Source organism: Oryx dammah, unplaced genomic scaffold (assembly GCF_014754425.2).
Source record: "Oryx dammah isolate SB20612 unplaced genomic scaffold, SCBI_Odam_1.1 HiC_scaffold_24, whole genome shotgun sequence".
NCBI lineage: Eukaryota > Metazoa > Chordata > Mammalia > Artiodactyla > Bovidae > Oryx > Oryx dammah.
Genome location: NW_024070208.1, coordinates 48,366,616 through 48,383,542, shown reverse-complemented (window position 1 = coordinate 48,383,542; position 16,927 = coordinate 48,366,616). Strand labels below are relative to the sequence as shown.

Genomic DNA, 16,927 nt, shown 5'->3' with positions numbered 1-16,927 from the left:
TTCTCTGCATATATGAACACATAGCAGAATAAATAGCTAAAATCCACAGGCCAAGCAATATGTGTGTGTGATTATGCTTAGTTACATTTAGACTTCTGTATAGTAGTACATAGAAAGCATTGTACAAAACAAAATGTTCTTACTATAGGCTTTATGTTATAACTTGAGGGACATAAATACCATGTCATATTCTCGATTTGAAAGGTGTAAAATATACCACAACACAAAAGTTTCTATTTGTGAGGCCCCCAGTGGCAAGATCCATATTTGTTTTTATGACTAGATAGTCAAGAAGTGAATTACTGTTGCCTTATTATCACAGATAGAGTCAATTTGTTCACAAGAATCACACCCTATGCCAGAACATACCTTGTTGGGAGTGACTAAAGCCCTTCTCTCGTGGGACAGACCAGTCACACTGTTTTGACTCTTTTTACAGCCAAGCTCCAATCCCTACAGCTGAGTCAATGATGTGGAAAACCACAAAGCTGCATTGAGTGATAAGAAGGCTGAAAAAGTGGCTTAGCCATCCCATATGTTCTTTCCTTCAACTTCATAGAAATCTTGCACAAAACTGTTGAAGATACAGGCAGATAAACGTCATTTATATTTGATCTTCGCTAATAATATAAAGCATTGGCTACTGAATCTGTTACTTGTACAAGTGAAAAGATGCTTTGAAAACTTGGGTGGCTCAGTCGGTAAGGAGTCCGGCTGCAGTGCAGGAGACCCAAGTTCAATCCCTGGGTCGGGAAGATCCGCTGGCAAAGGGAAAGGCAACCCACTCCACTGTTCTTGCCAGGGAAATCCCATGGTCAGAGGAGCCTGGCGGGCTACAGTCCAAAATGTTGCAAGAATTGGGCATGACTTAGCAACTAAGCCACCACCACCATGTGGAAAGAGACACTTTAAAGTTTACTGGAGCAATGTTGCAGTAAAATATGAGAAATAAATTTATATGTCCATCACTTAGGAAATGAATTTTTAAACTCTGGAATGAATGTTCATTGGACTACTCCCATATTTCATCTGAGTCAAGTATTAACCAATTATAGCCCATGGATCAAATACTGCCCACTATTTGTTTTGTAAATAAAGGTTTATTAGAACATAGACACACTCATTTGTTTTATTTATACTCATATTTATGTATAGCTGCTTTCATGCTACAGTTGCAGGGTTGATTTGTCACAACATAGACTGCATGACTCTCGGTCAGAATATTCACTATCTAGCCCTTTATCTAGCCTGGAAAATCCCGTGGACGGAGGAGCCTGGAAGGCTGCAGTCCATGGGGTCGCTGAGGGTCGGACACGACTGAGCGACTTCACTTTCACTTTTCACTTTCATGCATTGGAGAAGGAAATGGCAACCCACTCCAGTGTTCTTGCCTGGAGAATCCCAGGGACGGGGGAGCCTGGTGGGCTGCCGTCTATGGGGTTGCACAGAGTCGGACACGACTGAAGTGACTTAGCAGCAGCCCTTTATAGAAACAGTTTACCAACTCCTGATCTAGTTAGATTAAAACACCATCTATTGTAAAATACACCGTTGAGAAAGACAAAATAAATCAATTAAACCATGACCACCACCCATCAAATGTCAGAGGCATCCTGAGTTAGAGACATTGAAATATGAAAAGATTCATCTTAGGATCCGTGCACTATAGCGTATAGCCCTTCAAATGAACAAACCAGTGTTTGCATCAGCATAAACAGACCTCAGATCCTCAGTGTCGAGTGAACAAAAGTCAAGTGTGGAACAATTTGCAGAATGATGTGAACAGCCTTTTATCTATATGTCTCTTAAAAAACGCAATATAATGAGTTTCCATGAATGCAGATACCAGTAAGCATAATTTAAAAGAATTGAAAGGATTTGTAGAAAACTGATGATAGAGATTTTCCCTGGGAGAACAAGGGATCAGGACAATGATGGAAGAAAGAGGGGAAAAGTTATCTTTATCTGTAGTGTTCAGTTTTTTTGAGGACTGATTTATTCATAAAAAGTAATTTTAAAAAACATCGAAACCTGGAAAAGCTGGAAGAAAATAATGACAAAGTATTAATAGTGGTAAATCTTTTATAGTAGGAGTATGAGTGATTGCTTTTCTTATTGTATTTCACTGTAACTTTAAAGAACTTCATGAATAACTAAAAAAAAAAATGAGTCATATTCTTCATTTCTGTCTCAATCAAAAGAGATTAATGTTGGAAGAAGTACATGTTAATCAGTTACCTGACATTACAAACTAATCCTGTTTTTCTACTGTGGCATTAAGATTAAACAATGTACAAGTCAGGGCCAAATTTCATAGTTAAAACTTTTCATAATATGGTACAGCTAATCTTTAAATACAATGCACTTGATTCTTCGCCGTGAAAAACCACCAACGGGAAGAGTTAAATGTCAGGTACATTTTGCAGAACCAAAATAGCTTGTCATGAGTCATGTTATGGATGTACTGATGTCATTTCTTTCAGCCCAGCCTCACTTGTTTTGAAACGTACATTGTGATTTTACATGATTTTATGTGTTGTCACATGCAATTCAGACCCTCATGTTACATATTAAATGCATTCATTTTGTCATTTGTCTGTTGCAGGTCTTCCTAAAATATTCTCTGTAAGTGTCTTCCCAAGTTCAGAAGTTTAGGCGATAATTTTACCACCACCGGATAATTTCTTTTGATGATGGAGATCTACTCATTCACCACTGCTTTCATTTACTGTTTTTTTTTTTTTCATTCTGTTGTTATTTTAAGCATGTCTTCCTCTCCCCAGGAGTGTTTCATCAAAAATAGGTCAAGCTGCCCGCCTTCGAGATAAGAAATGAAACGTGTCCCAGAAAGTGACAGCAGTAACGTGGACCCGGGGCCTTGAGTCTCTGTGAAGCTGCAGACTGCGAGCCTCAGGTCTCACAGCACTGCAACCAAACAGAGTGCTGTGTTTGCTCACCGTTTAAATCTCCTTTCTCTTTTTCCAGTTCAATCTCACCGTTTAGTATCGAGAGCACAAGGCGCCAGAGAAGGTCTGAATCCCCAGACTCGAGAAAACGGCGTATCCACAGATGTGATTTCGAGGGCTGCAACAAAGTGTATACAAAAAGTTCTCACCTGAAGGCTCATCGAAGGACACATACAGGTAACAGGTCTGCAGGGCTTCTCACCTGAGGGTCACTGAGAGTCCAGACAGGGCCGGCTGCTTGACTTCGGACCCCTGGGTGTGCTGGAGTGTTCTGTGCTCACCCATCATATCTGAGCAGAGTGCATTCCCTCTCTTAGTCAAAAAAGGCTTAAGTCTTAGTGAAATTTAGAAACAAAAAAGTATTTCTTCTGTATCTTAAGGGCTTATATTAGTGTGAACCCAGTGGTCTAGACTTTTTCATAGTCAGAGTTGCCACTTAGTGCTTGTCTAGGTTTTAAAATGTCCACGTAACATACAAAACAAGCAGAGTAAAATCGTTTTCTTATCTTAAAGTTAGCATTTTCACCACCACTTAGATCATGTTTTCCTCCCCTTGATCTCATCCCCCAAATAACCAAACCAATAAACAGCAACAACAAAAACTTGAAATAAGATTGACATATACATAACACTGCAAGGAGTTGAAAACTTTATTTCCCCATGATTCCACTTGATTCTCACTGGGTTTTGGTTTTTTTGTTTTTTTTTTTTTTGGTATATGGAGAGGATTTTTTATATTCATAGTTTGCAAAGAAGGAAATTGAGATCACAAGTAACTCGCTGACTTTGTCACCATCCATTCACCCAACACATCTACCCTCCCACCGATTCACCCTTCCAGGAAAGAAGCCGGTGGTTCTTCACTTAGCTTTCTACTCACCCCATCCATCCTCTACCATGTATGTCTCTCACTTGGCATCCCCTGCCTGCCTTACTTTCTGGATCCCGTTGGGTACCACTGATAGGAGGCTCTGGGAAGAGACCAAAGACCAAATTCCGCCCCAATTACAGAACCTTTTCAAGGAAAAGTGATTGGTGACTGGAATGTGTGAACCTCAGAGAAGAGGGAAATTCATTCATAGGCATTCCTGGTAGCAACATACTAGAGATGAAGACAGCCCAGTCCAGTAACTATCCTGGACGTGAATCTGCCTCCAGCACCCACCTCTGGGAGCTTCATGTGTAACAGACCCCGTGGGGCCATGTAAATAGTGCTCCTGTCTCAGATACATTAAGGCAACCACACTGTGTGCACCGTTTCCCAGCTGAGGTAGCAAATTTATTTAAATTGGCATTCTTTGCCATATATTGAGTCATGTTATTATAGCAGATTGTTTGAAGGTTTCTTTACAGAGACTTTCAGGATTTTGATCATTGAGGTGGGGCCTCTTTGCGTGTGTGATGACGTTACAGCACAAGATGCTGCTTGAATTCAGAAAAGCTTTATAGTCTGCAGTTTAGTTTTGCTCATCTACCATGTTAATGCTTTTGCTGTTTCTAAGGTAATTCAGCACAGTGTGCAAACTGCCTCTTCCCATCTTTCTTCCCTGTTCCCAGCCCTTCTTCCTTTTCTTCTTAATTCCAGATCCTCCCCTCTTCACTGATCCTGAGCTCTCCCAGGAGAAGTTTTCCTCTATTTCTTAGACACTCATTTTGTCGTTGTTTTGTTTTGTTGGCCACACTACACGGTTTGTGAGATACTTAATTCCCTGCTGCTGCTGCTAAGTTGCTTCAGTCGTGTCTGACTCTGTGCGACCCCATAGAGGGCAGCCCACCAGGCTCCCCCGTCCCTGGGATTCTCCAGGCAAGAACACTGGAGTGGGTTGCCATTTCCTTCTCCAATGCATGAAAGTGAAATGTGAACGTGAAGTCGCTCAGTCGTGTCCAAGTCTTCGCGACCCCATGGACTGCAGCTTACCAGGCTCCCCCATCTATGGGATTTTCCAGGCAAGAGTACTGGAGTGGAGTGCCATCACCTTCTCCAACTTAGTTCCCTGACCAGGTATCAGACCCATGCCCCCTGCAGTGAAAGCACAGTCTCAACCCCTGAACCACCACGGAAGTTATCAGGCACTATTTTTTAATCAATTTTCTTTCTTGTTTTTGGATCTGAAAAATTAAGCCATTTAATATTTAAGTTAGTTTTTTATTGGAGTACAGTTGATTTACAATGTTGTGTTAGTTTCAGATGTACAGCAAAGTGATTCACTTAAACATACACACATATCTATTTTTTCTAGATTCTTTTCCCTTATAGGTTATTATAAAATATTGAGTAGAATTCCTTTGCTATACAGTAGGTCCTTGTTGGTTATCTATTTTATATATGGTAGTGTGTATTCAATTTTCTTATGATGGCCAAGAATAAGTATAGAGACATAAAAGTTGAATAAGCATATTTCATCCTCTCAGTACATAGTGAACACAAATCATAGGAGTAAGTATGATCAGGTTGTATTACTGACTTTTTATGGGAGCATTTCAGTAATAAGAAAAAAAAAAGGATGACCTTTCATCAGTGAATCCTCATATATTTTGAGTTACTCCTATTTTCCTTGAACTTTCTGAAATAACTATTAGCCCCATTTTCACCAGACATCCTCGATTTCAATTATCCAAGTGGTGAACAGTGAAAGAGAAGAAAGGGTTTAATGAGATACTATGAAAGGATTTTAATGTTATAGCATTATAGGATTGAATCTTGAAGGTTTTAATATATATTGTGAAAAGTGAGGGAAATGTGATGTGTGCATTGTAATTCAAAGCAATATAAACCTCTAATGCTGAAGCAGAATTAATCAACATGGCTTATTAATAAGATGAAATCATTGACTCCTAGGGTCCAAATGGACCTTAGGTGTCATGGAGTTTAGTTCATTCCCACATTAGAGAAATCCCTTGGGTGTCATCTCTCACGGAGAACCAGTCCCTCCTATGCAGTTTTCTGCACACGTAACAGATCTTTTCTTTCATTTGATCCGCACAACACCTGGTATCATTGTCTCCTTGGTAACGAGAGTGGCTCCCGGTGGAGTATTATTTCCTACCTCTCCTTAAATTTGTCGAGTAACAGAGAGACAAGTTGGATGATGTTTCTGAGGGCAGAGTCCTTGTCTCTGACAGCCCTGAATATGTCCCCTGTGGCTTTGTTTGGCTACTTTATACCTCCAGCCGTCACACTGCAATTTTCACTTCCGGGCGCTGGTGCTCCTCTAGACACTGCCATGAACCACGGGCATCTTCATTTCTCCAAATCAGACACCCTCAATTCTCTCAGCCACTTTTTTCTAATTATACTCTGACATATCACTGTATCTTCTAAAGTTTTCACTCCCCTAGTTGACGTAAGAGCTCTTGTTAATGGACATCTCTTAATAGATTTCGAAGACAGAGTTAACTCTTTTAGCAGGTATCTTTCTCTGTTAGGTCATCTATGTCAAAAACTGCTGAAAACTAGATCTTTCCCTCCCTTGTAACAATAACATTTCTTTTAAACCAAAGCATGCGGTGTTGTATTTGTTGTTGAACCTGTCAAATGATGGCTGCCTTGAGAGGGGTGGGTTTTCCCTCACTGAGGTGTTTGTCCCAGGCTGGATAATCTCTTGTCGGACATACAGGACAATTATTGCTGTGGGAGCTGCACATACCCTTTCAAACCTTAGAAATACTTCTACTGTGTATACTATATCCATCTGATTGATGTGAGCTCATTATTCTAATAAATCGAAAAGACTTTGGAACCCCTTCCTGCCCACCTTGCTTTTAGTATTTTAGGATTCTTCTTCAGCTTCTCCATTTTTTTCAAGTACTGAATAGAACAGGTTCAGGAGAAAGGACTCAGATGTGGTCCTGGAGACTTCCATCCAAGTTGGTCTCAATTCATAAACTTACAGCTAAGAATCCACCTACTTGTCCTACCTCTGATCCATGTTTCTTGATCTCAAAGCTCCACCCAAAAGTCCTTGTGAAATTTCTGCTCCAAACCCAGATATGACACGCTCATCCGTCCAACTTAGCAGAGAAATACTTATTCTGGGCAAGGCAGAAGCTCCTAAACCACCAGTCAAATAACAGTACTTTTAGAAAGAATGAATGAAACTTGGTTGATTTGCTGCCACCAGTTCAAAGTTGAGCCCATACTGGTTTCTGATTTATAATTACATGCAAGATTTCATAACTTTGTGCTCAAAATTAAATGCACACTAGTTCTGTAGGGATTCAGGTTGGCTTACTTTGCTTTTAATACATATCTTCTTAGCCTTACCTTTGCTTCAGGCATATTGAGTAAGTTATTTGTGTTTGACCAGTAATAATGAATGTGAAGTATGGGATTATAACTGATGACTTATGAGAATTATACACGCAATGGGAGGTGAGCAAGGGGCAACAAGACACTTCCTTTGAGAAAGTCACGTTAATTCTGCCTTTAACTTGATCTTTTGTGCCTTCTTAGTAAATGATCAGTCATCTGTTTAGGATAGATATAAAGTAAATTAAACATATCTATAGGAGTGTGAAAGAGGTTCATTTTCTACATAGTCATAAAGAATTTAGAATAAAACAAGAAATGCTGAAGTACCTTCTTAAACTGAAAAATCACTTAGTCTAATGAATGTGCATTTTAGATAATAACATAGAAGTTTGGCCAAATATTTTTAAATGCCTACTAACACTTCCCTGTGGCAAATTGTTTAAGGAATATTCAATAGAAGGAAAAAATATATTTCGACCATCACATTTACCCTAATTATTCCTATCCACTAGTCTGAATTGTATGTCTCCTCTGCGTGAAGCCGTGTACAGTGTATTTAAATGAATTGCACTGTGTTGAAATTAAAGGTCATTTAAATTTGTATGATATGTAACTTATTTACAATGAATTTCTCTGATTTTAAGAATTTTACTGCTTATCAAATGATCTAAATATGAATTTTAGAAGATAATGGTTTTACAAATTTGATATTACCATTTATAATTCTCTTTATTTTCCAAAAATGTGTGCCATCGTGTTTTCTCTAAATAAAATGCAATACAAGTACAAGGAAGTAACACTCAGGCACCACTGATTCTTACAGCCACTAGATGGCGCACAGCAACCAGATGTTGGGTCTAGCTTAAGAGGGTCCAGAAATCAGCTGGAACCCTCTAGTGGTACATTTGAAATGGTATGATTGTCCCTGTTCTGCAAAATACTGTTATTTAATGATGAACAAGGAAATGGCAAGATAAAGATTTAAAACTAGGGTTTTTTAAAAATAGATATTGATCATTAATTTCATTGAAATTAATCATTTCAATATGTAAGAATATTTAGTTTCAAATGAATCTTAATTTGAAAATTTCAACTTGGTATCCTGGACTCTAATAAGTTTCTCAGGCTTGTTTAGTCAATCTTGCCTCATAGTTATTTGAATTCATATGAACACTCCACACCTAAATTTTAAAAAGTAGTGAACACAAGGCAGTCACATCTCTTATCTATCTGACAGTAGCAAAAGTAATTTGTATCTAAATTTTACAAGGAAGGTAACTCATATGGATACTTTTAAAATACTAATCAATTTTTATTTAAAAGTCCCTCATTATTTAAAGTATTTAAATATGTCCTTCCTTACCTTTACAAATGAAGGAAATGTTGTATTAGTTAGCCCTTCCCTTGAGGAATAAAGCCTTTGTAATTAATATCATGTGCTGTAATTTCATGTCATGGGGTTGCAAAGAGTCAGACACGACTGAGCAACTTGCACTTACTTTCACTTTAACTTTTTTTCAATGACCGATGCATTGGCTCCCCAGATGGCGCTAGTAGTAAAGAACCCACCTACTAATGCAGGAGACATAAGAGACACAGGTTCAGTCCCTGGGTCAGGAAGATCCCCTGGAGGAGGGCATGGCACCCCACTCCAGTATGCTTGCCTGGAGAATCCCCATGGACAGAGGAGCCTGGTGGGCTACAGTCCATAGGGTCACGAAGAGTCGGACACTGAAGTGACTTAGCACAGCACAATGCCTGTGCAGGTAGTATACTGCAGATGCTGCTGCTAAGTCGCTTCAGTTGTGTCCAACTCTGTGTGACCCCATAGATGGCAGCACACCAGGCTCCCCCGTCCCTGGGATTCTCCAGGCAAGAACACTGGAGTGGGTTGCCATTTCCTTCTCCAATGTGTGAAAGTGAAAAGTGAAAGTGAAGTCACTCAGTCGTGTCCGACTCTTAGCCACCCCATGAACTGCAGCCTACCAGGCTCCTCTGTCCATGGGATTTTCCAGGCAAGAGTACTGGAGTGGGGTGCCATTGCCTTCTCCGATACTGCAGATAGAGAGTGCATATAGATAGTGAAGGACAGGGAAGCCTGGTATGTTGCAGTCAGTGGGGTTGCAAAGAATCGGATATGACTTAGTGACTGAACAACAGCAGCAACAAAAATGACTGCACACACATGCATACACTGTGATCTGAAATGCTCGTAGATTCCATGCTTCTTCACTTGTTGCTTGCCTCGCCCCTTCTCATTGCTATTCCTCTGTTTCTTGCTTCCAATTTGGCATCTTATTTTATTGGATGAGATTTTGAAATGACTTGATAATATCCTACACAGAAAATCATGAGCCGTGTGCCAGCAGTGCATCCTGATGGCCTTTTGTTCACTAGTCTTGGGGTTGCTAGGTCTTACCTTCAGGCGGTGGGGTGCTGCTTATATATTCACATCCATCTTCATTATTTAAATAACTCATTCCATGTAAAGCTCCACTTCAGACCCTCTGTCTAGATTCATTGTTAGATAAAGCATAAGGCTTAATGATGCCCAGATAATGAATCTCTTAAGGACAGACTGACATTTTTCAAGAAAAAAAATCCTCTCTGAATAAGTTGTTTGCACATCTTAGCCGAAGAGCTTGCAAGTATGCACCATATTGGTAACTGCAAAGAAATAGGAAACTATCATAGAAACGGCACTAAATTTGAAGTCAGTAAACAGAAGTTTATCTTTGGCCCCTAACTGGTTGATGAGCTTAGACAAGCTACTTAACTCAGTGAATCGCAGGTTTTCTATTTTTTTAACTGTGAACATAAATATAGCAAGTTGTGGCGTAATTACCATGTAAGTGCCTGCTAAATCACTTCAGTCGTGTCTGACTCTTTGTGACCCCATGGACTGTAGCCTGTCAGGCTTCTCTGTCCATAGTCTTTCCCAGGCAAGAATACTGGAGTGGGTTGCTGTGCCCTCCTCCAGAGGATCTTCTGACCCGGGAATTGAACCTGTGTCTGTTAGGTTTCCTGCATTGGCAGGTGGGTTCTTTACCACTAGTGCCACTGCATGCCCAGTCAGTGCGGTGAAAGTGAACGTCGCTAAGTCATGTCTGATTCTTTGCGACCCCGTGGACTGTAGCCATGAAATTCTCCAGGCCAGAATACTGGAGTAGGTAGCCGTTCCCTTCTCCAGGGGCTCTTTCCAACCCAGGGACCGAACCCAAGTCTTTCATGTTGCAGGCAGCTTCTTCTGAGCCACCAGGGAATCCCCAGTAAATGCAGGGACTAAGACATTATAGGGACCCAGTCATTATTTGTTGAATTGAAATTATGTATGTCTTGTACTGATACAGATATATGTTATTAATGTGAGCAATAGGTTCAAGGCAAAAAATGTTTGGATAATTTAGTGTATTCTTATCACAATCAACTGTTTGCTCCAGACTCTACTAATTTAAAATTTATATAATGCAGAAAATATTGGGGTAAAACTAACAAACGAACCAGTCTCCAAACCTGCTCGATGTACGGAGCTCACGGCACATTCTTCCCTTCTTCCTGAAATGGCCTGCCTGGGTGCCTCCATTTTTTTCTTCTCAAGTTGGTAAACCTCTGTTTATTTTTGGAAACTTCCTCAGTGTCTCCTTGTCTGTTAGATTGTCTGACCACCCTCCTTTGCTCGGCACGTAGAATTCCATCGTCTCTAATCTGGAGCACTTGGACATGTCCCTTGTCACAGCAGCGCAGTGGGCAGAGAGGGGCCATGTGGGAAACAGTGGAGCAGTCGAGAGAGCAGGGCATGGCATCTGCTTGGACGTGAGGGCAGGGTTCAGGGAGACTTTGAGGACATGCGGGGTGCGTGGTTAGCAGGAAGGAATGCTGAAAGCAGACGCGGAGACCAGTGGTGAGAGAGAGCCAATATCTCCTAAGGACCTGCCGGGTCAGGCTCAGAGCTCTGCTAGTGCTTTCCATAATTTAATCGCATCTGCAAGTCCTTGGAAAGGTCAGAGCAGCAGTCCCCAACCTTTGGGGCACTAGGGACCGGTTTTGTGGAAGACAATTTTTCCACGGACTGGGGAAGGGGAGGTTGTTTCGGGATGATTCAAGCCCATTACATTTATCCTGCACTTTATTTCTGTTGATATTGCATCAGCTTCACTTCACATCACCAGGAACAAGATTGTAGAGGTTGGGGAATGCTGGGTTAAGGCGCTCTTTGCTGTCATGGAATAGACAAGGAGAGGAGCTGAAAGGCAGACTTTGGTTTCTCTAGAACCTGTCATTCTGGTTTTTTAGAACCAGTTTTTTCTAGTTTGTGTTGTTTTCATTATACCTATCTGCAACAGGTTTGCTAATAACCTACCAGTCTCTCCCAGCGGGGCCACACTCCATGCAGGTCTAGCCAGTGGCCCCTACCTGTTTAGAGTTGGTCATTAAGGTACTTGGAAGTATTAAGATAGCAGGGGATGTTAAATGGCCAGTTTTTAAAATTTCTGTTTATTTATTTATGGCTGCACTGGGTCTTCGTTGCTAACATGTGCTTTCTCTAGTTGCAGTGCTGAGGCTTCTCATCATGGTAGCTTCTCGTTGCAGAGCATGGGCTCTAGAGCACCCAGGCTCCGTAGTTGTGGGGCACGGGCTTAGTTGCCCCACAGCATGTAGAATCCTCCTGTACCAGGGATTGAACCCATGTCCTTTGCATTGGCACATGGATTCTTAACTACTGTACCACTAGGGAAGTCCTGAAATGGTCTATTTTTAAAGTTTTTCATCATTAATGTGAACTGGTCTTGTTTTTTGGCCAAGATTCACAGCTTGCAGGATCTTAGTTCCCTGACCAAGGATTGAAACCCAGGCCCCCTGCAGTGGAAGCATGGCGTTCTAACCACAGGACCACCAGGAAATTTCCAGTCTTTCTTTAGCATCAACTAAAGTTTCTAAAGTTGTTAGAAAGCGCGTGAGAAAACAAGGACCAGCAGCATTAATAATTAAATGAAAAGAGCAACTCTTGAGTGATTGCTCTGCACATAGCTCTCTGAATATTAATGGGGGCAGCTTAAAGATGAAGACAGCAAGGGGTTTGAAATCTGGTAGTAGAGCCATATCTGCAGAGATCTGGATCAGTAACATAAATATTATAAAAATATTTGCTTGTTTTCATGTATGAAGGAGTTATTTTAATCTGTTCTAGAGAGTTACTACTTATAAACACATTGAAAATAGAATCTATTGCTGCTTCCACTTTTCCCCCATCTGTTTGCCATGAGGTGATGGGATCAGATACCATGATCTTGATGTTTAGTCACTCAGTGGTGTCCAACTCCTGCAACCCCATGGACTGTAGCCTGCCAGGCTCCTCGGTCCATAGGATTTCCCAGGCAAGAATACTGGAGTGGGTTGCCATTTTCTCTTCCCAGAGTATCTTCCTGACCCAGGGATCGAAACCACGTCTCCTGCATTGCAAGCAGATTCTTTACCACTGAGCCACCATGCCATGATTTTAGTTTTTTAATGTTGAGTTTTAAGCCAGCTTTTTCACTCTCCTTTTCCACCCTCATCAAGAGGCTCTTTAGTTCCTCTTCACTTTCTGAAATTAGTGTGGTGTCAGGGAACACTTGATGGGAAAGCCCTGAGCGAGCTTGATGCAGGTTGCTGTAGCAACAGTGAAGGGGTCTTTGGTCCCAACTTCAAGGCTTTGGCAACCATCACCTACCCGTGGGAACCTGCAGGAAAGGGCCAGCTCTAAAAAGGAAGCTGAAAAATCAGATCAATAACAAATGTTTTGAAAGTATTTACTTATTTTCATTTATGAAGGAGTTATTTTTTTTTAATTTAAATTTATTCCATTTAATTGGAGGCTAATTACTTTACAATATTGTATTGGTTTTGCCATACATCAACATGAATCCACCACTGTTCTAGAAAGTTACTACCTAGAAACACAGTGAACCTAAGATTTACAGTTGTCTGAATATAAGTGTGAATGCTGTTAACATTTGTTTCAGTTTTGATTTTAAAGTGTTACCTTATTTAAAAACTAAAGTATCTTTTTCATATATTTAGAAAAGTAAAGACTTCTGAGACAGTCTTATCAGTTATTACCTAGTTGAATAAGCTGCTTGCTAAGTGAGTTTGTTTTTTGTTTTTGTTAGCACACAGATCATCAGTGACAATGAAAAGTTAAAATACTGTGGGATCTTATCACCATGCTCCCCATTTTCCTTCCTCTGCTTTTGGGTTTATTTTGTCCATTCAGCTATCAAAACTGTGTTGTAAAGAGTGGGATAATAGTATCCCCAGCCCTTGTTCCTTTTCATGTCCTGCTGAGCAACTAGATTATGCCTCCTGACTTAATTTTGCTGAATGATAAAATTAACTACTACTAATAGAAAATGTGTGGCTTTAGTGGAACTACTAAGGAACTGTATTTTTGTAGAAAATATAGTTACCATTAAAGAGTTTATTAAAATATTATTTATGTATAAGGCTTAAGATAAATTCAGTAAAAGCCCTTCATCACTAAGAATAAAAAGAATTATAAAGTAAATACATTGCTTAAAGATTAAAATAATTGATGCTCATTTGAAAAAAAATAGACTCAATCACAGATGTTGCTAATTTTAACATCACATATCATGTTACTAAATTTTAAAAATTAAAAAAATGAGATATTTATTTGTAGACTAGACCTTTAAATGACAGTTACTACAAATAAAGTCTCCTGTTATTTTCCCTTTCAAAAATATATAGTCTAGGGACTTCCTTGGTGGTCCAGTGATTAGGAATCCACCTTGCAACACAGTGGACACAGATTTAGTCCGTGGTCAGGGAATTAAGATCTCACAGGCTGAGGGGCAATTAAGCCCGCTTGCTACAAACTACAGAGCCTGTGCACTACAACTCAGATCTTTCACGGCCACATAAATAAGTAAATATTTAAAAAACAAACAAAATATATATTCTACTTAATTGGAATGGGAAAGGGTTGTAGAAGGGGTAAAGTGCAATCAGTAAGCTCTTTGTTTCACAAAGTGGATTGCTCTTCTATAGACTCTTGTATGTTAAACTTCAAGAGAACAGGAGGCATTTGAATTCAAGCTGTTTCATTCATTTGATCAACAAGCATCTGTTTGCACAAAGCAGAATAGTATAGAAAAGGCACCCTCAATACTGCACTACTGAGCGTGATGGACAGGTGGGAAACCTGTTGTTATTATGGGATGGGGTGTGAGGAGGGTTTAATTACAGGCGTGCCCAGGGTGCCAAGGAGTGGCATGATCACTCTGTTTCAGAAAGTTTTCCTTACAATACAGACAATAAACTGGAGGGAGCAAGACACAAGACAGGGAAAGAGACCGGTAGAAGTTGGTACTCATGAAAGGTCATGCCTAACTCAGTCGTGTCTAACTCTTTGCAGCCCCTTCAGAGGATCTTCCTGATCCAGGGATTGAACCCATGGCCCCTGAGGCTACTGGATTGGCAGGCAGAGCCTTTACTACTGAGCCATCTGGGAAGCCCATTGAAAGGTGGGGAGACTCTAAAAAGAGGCAGACCATCTTCGTGGAGATAAACTGGAGAGGGCGTTTTGAAGGCAGAACTAGCAGATATAATGATAATCAGGTTGGGACAAGTAGAGAATAACAGATAGGAAAGAGTCCAAGAAATCTCTCCAGCTGGAGAAATGTATGACCTGATACCTGAGGAGGTAGGGTTGTCTTGTTTCCAGATACTAAAACAGAAGGAGGAACAGGCCTTGTCTAAGTGGTAGATGCTGGATAACACCTCGGTCATGTGGAAGTTGCTTTCTGGCTGCCAAGGGAAAATGTCGTCTCCCCTGCCATGGTGTATGGGAGAGAGACTGAGATGTAACCTTGGGAATCTTTGCCTTAGACGTTATGGGAGCAGCCATGGGTACCAAGGAGAGCCTCTGCAGGTGAGGAGTCAAAGCCTGAGTCTCAGTGAACATTTATGTGACAAGTAAAGGGAGGTGTCTGAGAAGAAGCTGAGGAAAAGACAACCAGGAACAGGAAGATCAATACTCTTACTACCTGGAAACACGGGCTTCCCAGGTTGCGCTAGTGGTAATGAACCCGCCTGCCAGTGCAGGAGACATAAGAGACATGGGTTCGATCCCTGGGTTGGGAAGATCCCCTGGAGGTCCTGGCATACTCCACTATTCTTGCCTAGAGAATCCCATGGATAGAGGAGCTTGACTGGCTATGATCCAAAGGATCACAAAGGGTCAGACAGACATAGCACCTGGAAATATAAACTCAGAACAGCCAAATAAAGAATTACCCGTAGACCTTGAACTATTGCTTTCACTGAAGTACATGTTTATTACAGGATATTTTTCACTTCCCTTGTATTTTATTTCTAGGTGCAGGGGGCTAGGCTCTTGGGGGTTAACATATTGTCTCTCCTATCAGTAGTAATTCATATTCTCTCAGTCTGCTTGGCCAGGTCTGACTGGATATTCTGGTTTATGAAAGCAGCAATTTAAGGTTGAGAAGGATTATAGGGAAATGGTTAAGACTGTGACCTTGGGTGTCAGATCCTGGGTTCAAATCCCACCTCCACCTGCCACATACTAACTCTGGGTGAAGGGAGGTTGCTTACAGCAACTTCATGAGGAAGTTAAGAGTCAACATTAAATAAGTTCAGATCCATACAGCTCTTAGGACCAAGTGGGATACTTGGAAAATACTATCTACTGTAGCAAAGATTATACTTATCAAAGAAACTCATTATAGAATTGTATGGAAAAGAAAGAAGAGGCCCACTTGTTTACACATAATGAAACAGAAAGTCAATTAATGCAGTCCAGACAGTTCTTGGGGAGGATGCTAAAATACTAATCACTTGTCTGAATTGACAAGACCAAATGAATCAAACAAATTATAGAATAGTTTGGTCTGCTTGGCCTATGAAGAAGTTTTATACTTATAATATTAGGAAAAATCAGTATCAGGATTGGCATCCATTTACCTGCAAATTTTAATTCCTTCCTGAAAACTAACAAATGGCCTTTATTTTTAGCTTCATGTTATTTTTATTTCTTGGCAGAAACAGAAAAACCTTGAATTTCATAACTGTAGAATTCAGTATCCTTTACTGAGCACCTCTCATTTGCTGGGCACATGGCATGTATATTTCTAAGTTTCACAACTGGAAGAGTATTCCCACTTTATAGACCGGCAGAGTGGGGTTGGGTGGGGATGGAGTTTCAGAAAGCTTCACTCTCTAGCCTGAGATCCAGTCATAGATTGACGACTGAGCCTTACTGGACCATGCATTCTGAGTGTTAGTCACTCAGTCATATCCAACTCTTTGCGACCCCATGGACTGTAGCATGCCAGGTTCCTCTGTCCATGGAATTTTCCAGCAAGAATACTGCAATGGGTAGCCATTCCCTTCTCCGGGGTATCTTCCTGACCCAGGGATCAAACCCGGGTCTCCTGCATTGCAGGCAGATTCTTTACCATCTGATCCACGAGAGAAGCCCGTACATTTAAAGCCCGTGCTATTTTCTGCCTCTTTGACACCAGCAAGAAGGCAGGCTGCCTCGTCTACCCCTGGACAAGTCAAGGGCCTATAATCTCAGCTCTAGGTTTCTGTTTCCTCATTTTCAAAGTCCCTGATTTCCTTCCAGATCTAAGATTCTGTGAACTCTTATGAACTAATGTGACAGAAACCAGAAGACAAGATAGGA

The 16,927-nt window shown here is 40.7% G+C and overlaps 1 protein-coding gene across 3 annotated transcripts in view; it reads left to right on the top strand.

Annotated features, from left to right (window-relative positions):
• Positions 1-16,927, top strand: part of KLF12 (Kruppel like factor 12) — a 523,318-nt gene that overhangs the window by 489,863 nt on the left and 16,528 nt on the right. For all 3 annotated transcript variants that reach the window (XM_040266873.1, XM_040266871.1, XM_040266872.1), the window contains one exon: positions 2,986-3,143. In XM_040266873.1, the coding sequence (XP_040122807.1) occupies positions 2,986-3,143 (158 nt within the window). The remainder of the gene's footprint in view (positions 1-2,985; positions 3,144-16,927) is intronic.